Source organism: Bos grunniens, chromosome 28, assembly GCF_055505025.1.
Source record: "Bos grunniens cultivar Pamir isolate PY7600 chromosome 28, Bosgru_T2T1.0, whole genome shotgun sequence".
Lineage (NCBI taxonomy): Eukaryota > Metazoa > Chordata > Mammalia > Artiodactyla > Bovidae > Bos > Bos grunniens.
Window position 1 is genome coordinate 26,556,403 of NC_141192.1, and position 15,936 is coordinate 26,572,338.

The 15,936-nt window shown below is 40.4% G+C and overlaps 1 protein-coding gene across 3 annotated transcripts in view; it reads right to left on the reverse strand.

Moving 5' to 3' along the window:
* The window catches only part of REEP3 (receptor accessory protein 3), a 99,510-nt gene that overhangs the window by 21,749 nt on the left and 61,825 nt on the right, over positions 1 to 15,936 (reverse strand). The window contains exons 3-5 of one of the 3 annotated variants that reach the window (XM_086382278.1): positions 5,199 to 5,435; positions 4,374 to 4,427; positions 2,121 to 2,197 (exon numbers count right to left, since the gene is read on the reverse strand). In XM_086382278.1, the coding sequence (XP_086238404.1) occupies positions 2,121 to 2,188 (68 nt within the window). In that variant the 5' untranslated portion in view covers positions 2,189 to 2,197; positions 4,374 to 4,427; positions 5,199 to 5,435. The remainder of the gene's footprint in view (positions 1 to 2,120; positions 2,198 to 4,373; positions 4,428 to 5,198; positions 5,436 to 15,936) is intronic. The other 2 variants (XM_086382276.1, XM_086382275.1) reach the window with 2 other exon arrangements.

Sequence of the window (15,936 nt, forward strand, 5' to 3'; positions counted from 1 at the left end):
GAAAGGAATCGCCATTGTGGTAACCTGGAAATTAGGCTTATATACCCGTGCCCCTTCCCACTGGGGTTTTTCAGCATCTTCTCCCATAGGCTGACTACACTTCCTCAAGCAAGGACCGTGGGTTTAGTCATGTGACCTGCTCTGGGCAACAGAATGTGAGTGCAACATATGTTAAATGCAAAGAAAAGCTTTAAATGTCACTTGACTCCCTCACTTCAACACCCCCCAACCTCTTGCTTTCAAATTCTGCTTTCTGTCGTGAGGATATCTGCTTCTTCAGGCTTGGTCCATGAACAAGAAGACACTTAAAACTGAGCTGAGCCCAGCAACGCTGGCAGCTGACCATTTGTCTTCATGTACCCTGAGCAAGAAATGAATGTTTGTTTTTTAACCCATTGTGCTTAGGGTGGTTTGTTGCCATAGCAAAAGTTAAGTAACACAGCACAAGGGAACAAGCATCCTGTGGTCTATGCGCTACTAAGGTACGTGATAAAAAATCTGGGCTCTTCTGATGAGACAGGTGGGCAGGGGGCAGTGAGGACCGACTACTGTATAGACGATGAAGGGGTTCTGCACAGTGCAGTTACAGAGGAGTCTCTGGACTTCCGTTGCTCATGACAAGTTTTTTCTACCTTATTTACTTTTTAATAGTGTATATATGTACGTTTGCAACCAGAAAAACAGAGATGCATTTAAAGAGAGAACATGGAAACTTCAAGACACCTAGCTTGGTTTAGAATCTGTTCTGCCACTTAAAAACAAACAAACAAACAAAAAACCCTTCCAAACCCCTTTACCAAAACATAACAGATAAATGAACTGTGGGACAGAAGGAGGAAGAGAAAGATGGATGCAGATACAGAGAAGTTGATACATAAGGGCTGGTTGTGAAGAACATTTAAGTCTCATGACTTCTATTTTTTCTGAGCCATCCAACGTGACCTAGTGTGCTATGAGAATATGATGAGACTTACAAAGTCAGAAAGACAGTGAAAGCAGAGAACGGTAAAGATTTGAAACAGAAACAGGAGGGAATGGAAGAAGCCAGTGACCAAAAGCAAGTAAAAGGAATGGTGACTTTCAAATTGATACCTATATGAGCAACTGATTGATTTCTTTTCAGCTCAGTTGGTAGCCTGGGTAAAGAAGAGAAGAGGAGTGTGGTTGGGCTGATTTAAGTTGGGGGTTTGTGCAGTAAGGGTGGTTGAAGATAGTGGCGAGGTAGTAAATGTTTAGAGTTTGGAAAAAACGACTTCTCCAAGTGATGGCAAGGTATAGTTGGAAATATACTCCTGAAATACAGCACAATTAGACTCAGGTTGTTCCACTAAGTATGACTTCTCAGTAAAATGTTTGATCCTTGAGGATAGAAACATGTTTCAATTCTGCCTCATGCTGTTTGGAATAGGGCAGTCCAGGAGCTGGTGTTGGGAGCGGGTGGTAGCCATGTGGACTTGATGTCATCCAGTTCGAATGTTTGTGGATGAGAATTTTAAGGATGGGAGGGAAGTGCTAAAATCAGAAGCTGTGGGCTTCAAAAGGGGAGTTTGCTTAGGAAATACTAATAAAGCAAAAATAGTGTGAAGTCATCAGTGTGTGGAAAAAAGATAATGACAACCAAGTTTTCTCTGTTCCGAGATCCTGGGACATGTGTGGGAGAAGGGTGGGAGGAAGCGGCATGTGGGCAGGAGGATGAACTGCCTTTATGTGGGGGATTCCATAAGGAAGGTAATGTCCTTGTGGGGAAACCAGCTAAAGGAAATGATGCAATGGATAATTAGGTAGACTGATGAAATTCATTTAGTTAGGGATGGATTTCCTTGGTGGTCCAGTGGTTAAGAATCCTCCTTGCACTGCAGGGGACACAAGTTTGATCCCTGTTTGGGGAACTAAGATCCCACATGCCACAGAGCAACTAAGCCCACGTGTCACAAGGAAAGATCCCCCACGATGCAACAAAGATCTCACGCGCTGCAACTAAGACATGACATAGACAAATAAACAAAAATTTTAAACATTTATTTTAAAAAAATCTCTTAGTTAACAGCAAGAGCAGGATAAGAACACAGAACGCCAGATAAGAGTCTACATTATGGACATTTCTCAATGCTAGAACTTACCAAGCGACTGTTTGATCTGCTACTGTTTCAATTACAGTATACAGGGCAAAGACAATCCAGTACATCATCCATCGAACCTGCAAATAATAAAAATACTTATGAAATAATGGACCAAAATTATTTGAGACTCTGAAGAGTCGATCATACATAGTATGTTGGATTAAATGAAGAAGGCGATGGTTTAATTCTCAACAGGTTTTATGTCTGACTTCCTCACGTCACCACATCAGTTGTCCTGGGATACAAAAATTGAAGGATAACAAACCTCTAGGCTTAATACAGTATAATGTAGGAACCTAAATGAAAAATAGGACATATTTTTCTTAACCGGAGGAAAATTCTTTAAAAGATCTTATTACATGCTTCTTTATGAAGACTGCTGCTGCTGCTAAGTCACTTCAGTCGTGTCCAACTCTGTGTGACCCCATAGACGTCAGCCCACCAGGCTCTCCTGCCCCTGGGATTCTCCAGGCAAGAACACTGGAGTGGGTTGCCATTTCCTTCTCCAATGCATGAAAGTGAAAAAGTGAAAGTGAAGTCGCTCAGTTGTGTCCGACTCTTAGCGACCCCATGGACTGTAACTGTTTAATTATTATAGAAACTATATAGTATGATATGACCATATTTAATCTTTATTAGTCTTTTAAATATCGGAGAAGGCAATGGCACCCCACTCCAGTACTAATGGACTAAGAGTAATTCAGGATATTTTTACCTCTTGTACAGACTAGAGCATCCTATAAGGTCCCTGAGACTCTGTGTCTCTGCAGCAATCCTTCTCACAGAATGGTGAGAAGGATATTCATTTTTCTTGAACTCATTCTCACAAATTTATTCCTTTCTACCTCCCTAAGTACACAGACTCTTTTATCACTCACATAGGTTGGATTTTCGTTAAGGGTTAAAATCTCTGCTTTCTCACCAACACAAAAAATCATCCGACTATAGGCCAGAGACTGTGCTAAGAGCATCACATATATTAATTCACTTATCCCCCACAATAGCATTATGAAATATACTACATAAGTATATAATTATAAGGAACTGGTGGCACAGAGAGGTATTCAAGTTCATTTAGCCAGAATTTGAATCCCGGCTGCCTGACTCTCGAATTGGTGCTATTATCCAGTTTTACCCATGTACAGAAAGGAATGTGAGGAATTGCTGAATGTGAGGTCCAAGAATAACCACTACTTCCCTATTCTCATCACAATAAGATGACAGAAAAAAAATTAGGTCTCTATAATTAGTTAAAAAATTGACCTATTTAGTTTTAATACAGATGCTTCTTTGGGTATTTTATAAATATGAAACTGTAACTCAGGTAGCTTTAACAGTTTTCTGTTTGGAAAAATCAATTACTAACAGCCAGGAATAACTTTTGAAACAATGTGTTGTGACATATGAAGAGTAATTTACCTTGTGTGTGTGTGTGTGTGTGTGTGTGTGTGTGTGTATCTGACTCGTGACCCCACAGAATATAGCCCACCAGGCTCCTCTGTTCATGGGATTTCTCAGAAAAGAATACTGGAGTGGGTTCCCATTTCCTTCTTTAGGGGATCTTCCCAACCCAGGGATTGAACCCGTGTCTCCTGCACTGCAGGCAGATACTTTACCATTGAGCCACCTGGGAAGCCCAATTTACTTCACTTAAGAACTTAAAAAACTGCCTGAAGCAAATAGCACATTGCTGCTGCTGCTAAGTCACTTCAGTCGTGTCCGACTCTGTGCGACCCCATAGACGGCAGCCCACCAGACTCTCCCGTCCCCAGGATTCTCCAGGCAAGAACACTGGAGTGGGTTGCCATTTCCTTCTCCAGTGCATAAAAGTGAAAAGTGAAAGTAAAGTCACTCAGTCGTGCCCGACTCTTCGCGACCCCATGGACTGCAGCCTACCAGGCTCCTCCATCCATGGGATTTTCCAGGCAAGAGTACTGGAGTGGGGTGCCATTTCCTTCTCCAAAATGGCACATTATCTACATTTAAAATACAATGAAACCGATTTATGATTATCATCTCAAATTAACAAAAAAGTTAGACTAAATATTCTCTTCAGTTTTTCACTTTTCATGAGTTACTTTACTCCCTCACTGCCGCCAATTCCAAGCTTTTTGTCCCAGTATGGAGATTTTTTTCCAGGGTTAAAATCCTATGTGTTTTCTCTTGCTGCCCTCTTTTAAAAGCAAAGTGGGGCTCTCACACAAATTCATTCATTTAGCCTTTCCAAATCAAACATTAATTTAGTACTTTTACCTTTCAACTGTATTCACAAGGTTATCCTCTCAAAAAGAAATGAAAGGGAAAAACCTGGAAACAAAACAGTGCACTTTTATAAGGCTAGAAGGGACCCTGGAGGTGATCACGTTTTTTTGAACTAAACAAGCCTTTATTGAAAACCACTGTGAAACAATTACAAAAAAACACACACCCTGCTCTTGTTGGCCCTTCCATTCTACTCACTGTAGGACTCTTGAGGAGACTCTAAGAAATCCCAGTGCTCCATGGGGCAGAGTTCAAAAATAAATAACACGGCAAACTCCTCTCCTTTTACTGAGGGCCAAAATAAGTAAGTTGTGCAAGAGGCTGAGCTGGGAAATGGGCACAGGGCCATAGTCTACAATGAAGCCTGAAAAAGGCAGATTTTCAAACAAGAGGTTGCTGTCAGGTCAATCTTTTCATTTCTCTCTCTCTCCCTCCTGCACTCAGCACAAGGATTTCAGTGTAAACCTTACCACCTTCTTTCCTGGGAGAGTGGCAGCGTAAGTTAACTGGTCTCTCCCATAGGAACTTTAGGAAACTTTCAGAAAAATAAATGATTTAAGTTAGTTATTTTTTCACTATTTTGTATTTTCATCATTTTACTATTTCACAACCCTCATTATGGCTGTGATCTTCCAAATGGATAAGAACGAAAAACAACACTCCACAAATAGTCATGATTTACCCAATAGAGTTGAACAGTATGGGTAGTTAATGTTTGGTGATACTCTCTGAAATACTAGTTCTCAAATAGACTTGAGCTGCTAGAGTCCCATACATTCAAAGAGCACTTTGACTTCAGTAAAGTCAAGTACTTACCCAGTTTTCAAATTCATTTTATTTGTTTTTGTTAATTTTTGGCTGTGCCGGGTATTAGTTGTGCCACGTGAGCTCTTGGTTGCAGCGTGTGGGATCTAGTTCCTTGACCAGGGATAGAACCTGTGCCCCCTGCATTGACAGCACAGAGTCTTAGCCACTGGATCATCAGAGAAGTTCCTCAAATTCATTTAAAACCCACCAAATATATAAGTGCTTTCACGTATATAATGTTTAACTCTAAAAAAAAAAAAAAAAAAAAGACTATATTTATTTAGGTTGTGAGAATATTAAATAATGCCAAAAATTTAAAGAGGAGAAAAGAAGAGAAAGAAGGTTCTTTTTAGTTAAAAAACAACAAACTATACAATTAATAGTGTATTCCTGGTCATTTTCCTGTGGTATTGGCTCAATTTTATATAAGCAAAACTCCATGGTTCTCATTTATCTTTAACGAATATATTCTTTGACAATCTGCTCTCATAAATGTCTGTATTTTTTTGTTTTCCTTGTTAGAAATACAGACCTTAACAATAATTGAATTAATAATTAAATGAATGCAGGGAGTGTGTGTTATTCATGTGAGCAAGTATGAAGAAAGTTAACCTTGAAAAGATATTGCTTTCTTTTTCCTATTAATGGATTTGGTTGGGATTTTACACCAAATGATTACTCAGCAAACCTTTTATTAAAACTATACCTCAAGGCTGCTCAGCCTACTCTTTAAGGTCTAGCCCAAAGAAAATAACAGAATGACGTCAAGGTCAAAAAAAGGGAAGAAAGAAAAGAGCAATACACAAAATGATAATTAAAAATATGTTAAGGTAAAATATTCTTTAGATGGATAGAAAACATCAATAACAAAATGTAGTACTAAAACCAAAAAACTGGTAGGAAAACAATGCAAACTGATAATCTCTTGATTGTATATAACCAAATCTAATAGAAATCAATGCTATTAAAATGTTATGCAAATAAAAGTCAGTAACTTAACAGGCAGCTGTAATATATCATAATCCACCTTTAAAGTTACAGGAAAAAAAATTTATGTTAAGAAAGTGGGAACAAGTTCTATTACTTTCCAGTTCAGAAACAATTGGTAAAATCAACAAACCAATGTTTAGATATCTTCATGAGAACAATGAATAAGAAAGCTGCTCAAAAAGTCCACAAACAAATGGTGGAGAAGGTGTGGCGAGAAGGGAACCCTCCTACACTGTTGGTGGGAATGTAAACTGGTACAGCCACTATGGAGAACAGTATGGAGGTTTCTTAAAAAACTAAAAATAGAGGTACCATATGACCCCGCAATCCCACTCCTGGCATATATCCAGAGAAAAATATGATCCGAAAGGATACATGCCCTCCAGTGTTCACTGCTGCACTGTTTACAATAGCAAAGACATGGAAGCGACCGAAATGTCCATCGACAGAGGGACGGATAAAGAAGACGAGGTACAAACATACTCAGCCGTTACAAAGAGTGGAATAATGCCATTTGCAGCAACGTGGAAGGACCTAGAGAGTGCCACACTGAGTGAAGTTAAGTCCGACAGAGAAGGAGAGATATCGTATGACATCCCTTATATGTGGACTCTAGAAAGAAACGATATGAATGAACCTATTTATAATACAGAAAGAGACTCACAGACTTAGAAAACGAACTTATGGTTGCCGAGGGTGGGGGGAAAGGGATAATTAGGGAGTTTGGGAAGGTCATGTACACATTGCTATATTTAAAATGGATAACCAACAAGAACATATTTTATTAAAAAAAAAAGAACAAGAAGAAAGTTTTTTCTTTACTCAACTCAAAAAGCTTTACTCAACTTTTTCTTAAAAGTCTTTTTGACCCCAGGGAATTGAATTATCCAACAAGGTGGAGCTTATGAGCACTAAGATGGGTACATACACACACATATCCTACTTTTGGTTCATCTTTCAAATAAAACATAATTTAGACAATTCCTAAGGACTCAGGTGGGATCATTACATAGAATACTCATTGATATAGCTGTAATAAGCTCTACCTACTTCACGTCATGGGACTAGAAACAGGAACCTAACAGCTTCTGTCCTCAAGGATTTAACATTTTACTGGAGAGAAAAACAAGTAAATAACAGTGATAAACAAAATGTTCTGCTGTTTTTACTTCATTAAACACCCTAGTTCCCAGTATGAGTCAAGAGTACAAGAGTTTGAGGAAAGCTTATTAAAGGGACTATTTATACAGTTGTGGGTGAAGTTCAAGAAAACCAATAAAGAATAGCGGTCACCCTTGAGCTAGCGACAGCAGGAACCGGCATTACTCGCCTGGTGTGAAGAAGGGTGGACGGGGACAGGTTTACTGGAATCCAGACAGGGTAACCATCAATGTGTGGCCTCAGGGGGACACTCACAGCAACCCCTGGTGGCAGGGAGGAAGCCGGGAGAACCGTAATCTGACCTCACGCTCAGCCAGCCTTCTGATTTTCTGCAGGAGTCTCTCATGAGCCAAACCCAAAGGGAAGTCAGAAATGACGCAACCTGTATGGATCAGCCTCCTGGGCCCTAAGCAAGGCAAAGAAAGGTGGGACGTGGAGGAGAAACTCCACTGAGGGGCAGGTGGTAGGTCCCAGCACTATGCAGCCTCTCAACTCTTGGAAATATATCAGCAATCAAAATCATTCCTCGCCACTTCCACAGACACCTCACCAGTCCAGACGACGATCATCTCCTGTCTGGATTATTCTCACTGTGTCCTAAGTGATCATTCTGCTTTTCTGGGTCTTTTTGCGTACGTCACTCAGAGTGTCTCCTTCGAGAGCAGGTCACTGTTGTTATTGCTCAGTCACTAAATCGTGTTCAACTCTTTGTGAACCCATGACCTGCAGCATGCCAGGCTTCCCTGTCCGTTACCACCTCCTGGAGTTTGTTCAAATTCACGTCCACTGAGTTGATGCCATCCAACCATTTCATCCCCTGTCGCCCCCTTCTCCTCCTGTCCTCAATCTTCCCCAGCTTCAGGGTCTTTTCTAAAGACCTGGCTTGTCACACCAGGCGGCCAAAGTATTGGAACTTCAGCTTCAGCATCCATCCTTCCCATGAATAGTCAGGACTGATTTCCTTTAGGATTGACTGATTTGATCTCGTTGTCCAAGGGACTCTCAAGAGTCTTCTCCAACACCACAGTTCAAAAGCATCAATTCTTAGGCGCTCAGCCTTCTTCACGGCCCAACTCTCACATCTGGACATGACTACTGGACTACACGGTCATTCCTCTGCTGAAACTCCCCTGTTGGCCCCCATCAGAATTCTTACATTGGCCTACCAGGCCCTGTGGTTCTGGCTGCAGCTGCCTCTCTGGCCTCATCTGCTCTGTCCCTCCTCCCCCTGTTCTGCTCCAGGCACATCAGGCCCTTCTGCTATCCTTCCTGGGTGCAGATATGTTTCTGCCTCAGGGCCTTAGTACTTGCTGTTTCATGGTCTGAAATGCTCTTCCCTCAGTTATCCATGTAGATAGCTTTCTCACTTCCCTCATGTCTCTGCTCAAATATTTATCTGCGAGCACTTTCTTCACTACCCTGTTTAAAATAACAATGTCCTTCTAACTCCCTTATCATGACTTATTTTTCTCTTTAGCACGTATCACAGACACGTCTAACAAATACTAAAATGCTTTCCTTGCCTTTCCTTACTAAAATGTTAATTCCAAGAGGACAAAGGTTTTATTTTGTTCTGCTCAACCCTCTGTATCTGCAGAGGAGCTCAGTAAATATATGAATTGTTGAATGAATACGGAACCACACAGAGCTTAGCGTGCTCCTTTTTGTAAAGACTGCAAAAAGCTTAGACAAGAAGTAAAGACATGACAATTGAATATAAAGGAGTCTTTCGAGGCCTGGTTTAAAAAGAAAAATGGGGGGAATAAAAAATAGCATGAGGCTAAATAAAAGCATGCTTATAGCCTCAAGGATTGAACATTTTACTGGAGAGATAATGAGATTCAAATTACGAGGAAGCAGGAATACTTAATGGGAGCAAGAACTTGTATGAGATAGACAAGAATAAGATGAGAAAGAAGAGTGAGATTAAGAAGCTGGGGTGCATCTTCCTCTGAAATAGAATCAAAAGGACAGTGGCCATATTGGGAAGAGGCTGAAGTGGTTCATAGGTGAGGACCTCTGTCTTTACTCTGCAGTAGGAGGGCAGGTCATCTTTAACACTGGGAATGGGTGGGAAGGAGAGTGGATTTCAAAAGAGTAGTAAAGATTTATGAAATTTGTTTATACGGATGGAATAGGGATCTGCCTAGGGTAGAGATGGAATAGATTATGTGACCAACCATGCCCTCTGCTTCTCTGGGTGTCAGAGAGAGGTGGCTGCAATGAAAGGTCTAGGATGGTGAAACAGGACAGGGTGGAGGTGACAGCTTGCTGTTCATAAAAAGGCAAATAACAGAGGCTGGCTGGGGAGTCACCCAGCCAGAGCCAGCGCTTCTCAGTCCATTTCTGAAAGAGGTAGGGCCATGTGTCCAGTTCCCGCCAATAGAATATTAGCTGAGGCTTTTGGGAAGTGAGTGTGTCTCCCCACAGGCTCTTCTCTTGTCCTGTGGCTGGGAAGGCAGAGAGCAGAGTAACCTTGGAATCTACATATTACAGATGGGCAGAGCCCTATTTCTTACACGGTTGCTTGAGAAACATTTCTTGATGAAGTCAACACTGACCTGGACTGTTATGCTAAAGACAAATGTTTTTATATTCCCTCTGCCACTGCATTTTTGTTTCAGCTTAAGAATCTTCCTTCAATGCAGGAGACGCAAGTGATGTAGGTTTGATACTTGGGTTGGGAAGATCCTCTGGAGTAGGAAATGGCAACCCACTCCAATATTCTTGCATGGGAAATTCCATGGACAGAGAAGCCTGGCAGGCTACAGTCCGAGGGTTGTAAAGAGTCAGACATGACTGAGTGAGCAACTTACCTGCTTATTTATAATTACAGCAGCTTAGCCTACCCTAATATAAAAGGTTATCCTCTAACCTCTGTGGGGACTGCAAGAGCCATGGTTCCAGAATTAGGTGGACATCAGTCAAAGTGCTGTTGGCTGCCACCTGTGACACCACTAATGCCCTGGTTGGCACTGATGGATGCTACTACCACGATGACCTGGAAACGGAGAAGAGGAGTATCATTTTAAGAAACGCTGCCTGAGATATCCCCAGGGGACTCTCAGAAATATTGGGGGGATTCTCCTGGTGGTCCAGTGGCTAAGACTCTAAGCTCCTAATGCAGGGGGCTCAGGTTCGATCCCTGCACAGAGAACTAGACCCCACATACTGCAATTAAGACCTGGGCATCCAAAAAAAAAAAGTATTTGAGAAGAAACTGGAAGATAGGCAAGATTGATGTTCTCATGCAGTAGACTGGGGCAAAGCCAGAGAAATATTTTTTTTAATTACTTTCATTATCCTTTGGCTAGTGTGGCCTCTACCTGTATAAATTTGTTATTGTCTGTAATGTCAGTACATATGACTTACAGAAATCCCTTGGTATTTTCAGTAGGTCAAGAAATCAGATACAGACGCTCATTAGAAATATGCATAAAGTTTAAAACAATTATATTCTGAGTGGTAAGCCAAAATATTCAGAGAGTAAAATGCATAAAAATCAGTGGGCAGACTACATGAAAAACAGTTGTTCAATGGCCTATTTGGCCGACTTTGGTTTTGTTTTCCCAAGAGTATACCTAATGATTATTATAGTACTTGGCAGAAAATAAATGTTAAGAAATATTTATTAAATTATTAGAGACCTGGGCTAACTTATGAACAATAATATAATTTCCCTCTTTTTCCTAATTATTTTGTAATAAAGTTCTTTTGAAGTGGTCACAATAAAATGGCAATCATTTATCAATCTTGGGACACACTTTCCCTACCATATTTTTCATAACTAGAGAAATGTGATGAATGTTTTTTAAAAATAAAATATTTGCAAATAAAAATTACCCAAATGAAATGTTAAAATCATTTAAATATCAAAATAAATTTATTTTTGTAAGAAAATATACTCTTATAGTTAGGCAAGTTCTTTCGAAAACAGAGTCATCTGTGATATAAAACCACAGTATCTAAAATTACATTCTGGTTTATACAGTGCATGGATTAGATTATCCTACTTAACAAGCCAGTACTTGCTTTATTACTCAAAATCCAGAAGGCTTTTGTAAGACTTAGCATTTCACAAACCCAGACAGTCATGTGATAGTGTTCTTGCTTTACTCTCTCAAAGGAATTAGGATATTTTAAGCCTGAGTGAATACTGTAAAATGAATGTACTCATAGGCTAAATTTACTATCAAAAGACCATGCTCCATTTAATAGGTATGCATTTACCTATTCCTGATGCCAAAAGAAAAGTAGGCCTCATTTCATGGTTTTTAAACATTTTTCAACAAAACAAGTTTTTATGATTCAATATTCTGAGACAGAATTTGCAGTGCAATTGATTTAGATCCCAGGACAAACAAGTAAGGCAAACAAAAAGTAAACCATAACTATAAAATAATCCTCCTGATTTCCATCACAGAAGTTGAGAGCAATGCATTGGTATATTTATATTGAGGAATATCCTGTTCTGATGTGAGGCACATTGCTGAACATTCACAAGAGTTATGGAGAACTGTGGTGAGGGCATATTAATTCAAAGGCATCTTTCTCAAATTGTATCTTTACATAACTTATTCTTGCTATGCTACGAGCATTGTGGTATTATGATAACAATGACATTAACAATGCTGCTGCTGCTAAGTCACTTCAGTCGTGTCCGACTCTGTGCGACCCCATAGACGGCAGCCCACCAGGCTCCCCCGGCCCTGGGGCTCTCCGGGCAGAAACACTGGAGTGGGTTGCCATTTCCTTCTCCAGTGCATGAAAGTGAAAAGTGAAAGTGAAGTCGTTCAGTCGAGTCTGACTCATCGCTACCCCATGGACTGCAGCCTACCAGGCTCCTCTGTCCATGGGATTTGCCAGGCAAGAGTACTGGAGTGGGGTGCCATCGCCTTCTCCAGACATTAACAATAATGTATGTTAAATGATATTTGTTGTTCAGTCACCTGGTCATGTCTGACTCTGAGACCCCATGGACTGCAGCAGGTCAGGCCTCCCTGTCCCTCACCATCTCCTGGAGTTTGCCCAAGTTCATGTCCATTGCTTTGGTGATACCATCCAGCCATCTCATCCTCTGTCGTCCCCTTCTCCTTCTGCCTTCAATCTTTCTCAGCATCAGGTCTTTTCCAGTGAGTCAGCTGTTCCCATCAGGTGACCAAATTATTGGAGCCCCAGTTTCAGCATCAGTCCTTCCAATGAGTATTCAGGGTTGACTTCCTTTAAGACTGACTGGTTTGATCTCCTTGCACCACAGTTCAAAAGCATCAATTCTTTGGTGCTCTGCTCTGTTTAAGGTCCAGCTCTCACAACCATACGTGACCACTGGGAAGACCAAAGCATTGACTGTACAGGACCTTTGCCAGCAAAGTGATGTTTTTGCTTTTTAACACACTGTCTAGGTTTGTCATAGCTTTCCTGCCAAGAAGCAATTATCTTCGAATCTCATGACTGCAGTCACTGTCTGCAAGGATTTTAGAGCCCAAGAAGCAGAAATCTGTCACTGCTTCCACCTTTTCCCTTCTATTTGCCATGAACTGATGGGTCCAGACGCTATGATCTTAGTTTTTTTAATACTGAGTGTTAGCGAGCCTTTTTGCTCTCCTTCTTCACCCTCATCAAGAGGTTCTTTACTTCCTCTAGTTCTTTTTCGCTTTCTGCCATTAGAGTGGTATCATCCACATATCTGAAGTTGTTGATGTTTCTCCCACCAATCTTGATTCCAGCTTGTGATTCATCCAGACTGGCATTTTTCATGATGCGCTCAGCGTATTAGTTAAATAAACAGGGTGACAATAAGCAGCCTTGTGGTTTAGTTGTACTTGTGCAGGTATGTCTAAATTGTACATGCACAATGACGAAAAAGCTATGTTAACTTGACACATATTACTCCGGGGCTATTACAAACAAAAGGCTTCGACATGACATAGTCATAAACCTGGATGTCAAGGCATTCCTATGCAGAAGAAGCTTTCATGGGAGGGATGAGTAAAAGAAGACATATGAATGGATAATAAGTGATTACCAGCACAATGTTTGATCCAGCATACAACTAGTAATATTTTAATATACTATATATTATTCATTTGCCTTGTATGAATGACATTTTTTCGTATCTAAAGGAAAGCCTTCCTAACTGCTTCCACCCCCTCCAAAAGTCATATATAATCTTTGTGCATATATAATCTACTTTCCTTTACAGTGTATCTGTGTAAAGGTTTGTATAACATCTGCCTCTGCCTTTTGACTATTACAACCAGTGTTGTTGATGTTCAGTTGCTAAGTCATGTCCGACTCTTTGCCACCCCATGGACTGCAGCATGCCAGGCTCCCCTGTCCTTCTTTATCTCCCAGAGTTGGCTCAAACTTGTGTCGATTGAGTCGATGATGCTATCCAACCATCTCATCCTCTGTCATCCCCTTCTCCTCCTGCCTTCAATCTTCCCCAGCATCAGGGTCTTTTCCAATGAGTTGGCTCATCACATCAGGCAGCCAAAGTATTGGAGCTTCAGCTTCAGCATGCAACCTTCCAGTGAATATTCAGGACTGATTTCCTTTAAGGTTGATTGCTTTGATCTCCTTGCTGTCCAAGGGACTCTCAAGTCTTCTTAACCAATAGGGACTGAAACTGTCTTGTTCATCGTCATGTTACTAGGACTTGGCCATCCCTGTGCCTAATAAACCAAATATACAGGAAGGCTTTTACTGAACAGTTTCTTAATGTTAAGGTCTGAACAATTTAAACAAATAACTCTAGACTGCAAAGAGGAATTCATAACATATAATCTATTTTATCAAAGTTGTTTTCAAAGTTATCAGATATTAAACAACTTTCCAGTGTCTCTTAATTTAAGGTTATTTGAATCATAGGCAATTAATGCTGGTTTTTCAGAAAAAATGAAAAATTACATATGCCTAATGATTTCAATTATAACCACACTAAGTAAATCCAGAGCATAAAATGCTAAAATATGCTTCACTGGAAAAAAAAAAAAAAATCCTTGCTGAGTCTGAAAAGAAACAAACACTGCCGAATTTCAGACCACCCAAAGAGAATTTTATTTTCTGACCATTAGTTATTCCCTCAAGTCAGCTGACCCAAAAGATTCATTCTACACCACATTTCAGAGACAACAGAGAGAACTTCTAATAGAGACTTCTTTAGAAACAGGATCGAGTTGAAAAGGTTTCTCTTGTTTCAGTAACATTATGCAATAATTTGGTTATTTCATAATGATTTTTCCCCATTAAAAACAAAGAGGAACAAAATGTGAGAAATCAAATAGAAAAACGCCCTTTTTTATCCAACCCAGATGGCTCGATTATGGGATTTTTCCCAGAGCTGTGCCAAGTTAGAAGCATGCTTGAAAATAAGCTAGTTGAAGTTCAATCCACAGTGAATAGAGACATTGGTTGAAAATACTTTTTTCTTAAAAAAGAGGGGGCATGCCTTGGGGTAGGTATGTTAGACTAGGATTGATTTGCGTTCCCCTGGCTTTGGGGTGCTTCCTCCCTCACGGCCCTACTGCCTTAACTTTCTGTAGCTTGCCAGGAACTAGGATGTTTGGGAGTCAGTTATATTAATACTTTCAGATGCTGAACTTGCATCATGGTTTACCTGCAGTTTCCAGACATCACTGCCAAAGACCTCACAGAATACCCTGTTGTTTCGAGGAGGAAAGACTCATATTATACAGACATATTTGGTGTTAAAATGAATTAAAATGGGGCAGACTGCAACTAGAAATGGATACTCTTTCACAAGATTACCTTGGTTTTTCCTCAATGCTCTTGAGTCACAGAAGCCCCATGTATCTCATCCCTGATCCCATGTAAGTTTGAGGAACTTGAGAGAAGGAAAAAACACAAAAATGTTCAAAAGCTAGATGATAATTAATTTAAAAGAAGTGTTGAAAAGAATATAAAAAAGCGGGAACTGCTTATGGGAATTGTTCCCAGGAGCAGAATTTAGGAAGGAATGACCTCTTAATACAAAATAACTCTTTGCATCCACACTGGCTGATAATTCGCACTTCACTTTTTCTATTATTTGAAGTCCTATTGATTCATTTGTAATAACAAATATTTGTTAGAGACACAGTTCACTTTTAATAGAACCGCACAGAATTTCTCGTGGATTTTAGCATGGGACAGAGCCTATGAAGGCAGAAAGGAGTAATCGGGGTTAAACGGCCATCCTAACTGTCATGCTTCCACACTAAACTGTCGTCTTACCTTCTTTACTCCCTTAGTGTTCCCAAAGTCTTGGGCCACCGCACTTCCAACTTGAGGCGTTCCCAACGGCTGGCACCACTTCTTAGGCACCTAGGTCCCCAAGTTTGTCATGAATCTTTACACGGTCAATTCCACCTTGCTCTTTCCACACGTGAACTAATATAGCCACTGAAAGGTATACTCTTTTTTTCCAGATGACTGGCAAGATTATGACTAACACAGTAGATGAAAACTTTCCTTCTTCAAGTAAAAGATACCACTTTCTTTATACAAGTTGTAGCTTTATAGGCTCAATAGCATATGTCATGGAGAAGGCAATGGCACCCCACTCCAGTACATTTGCCTGGAAAATCCCATGGAT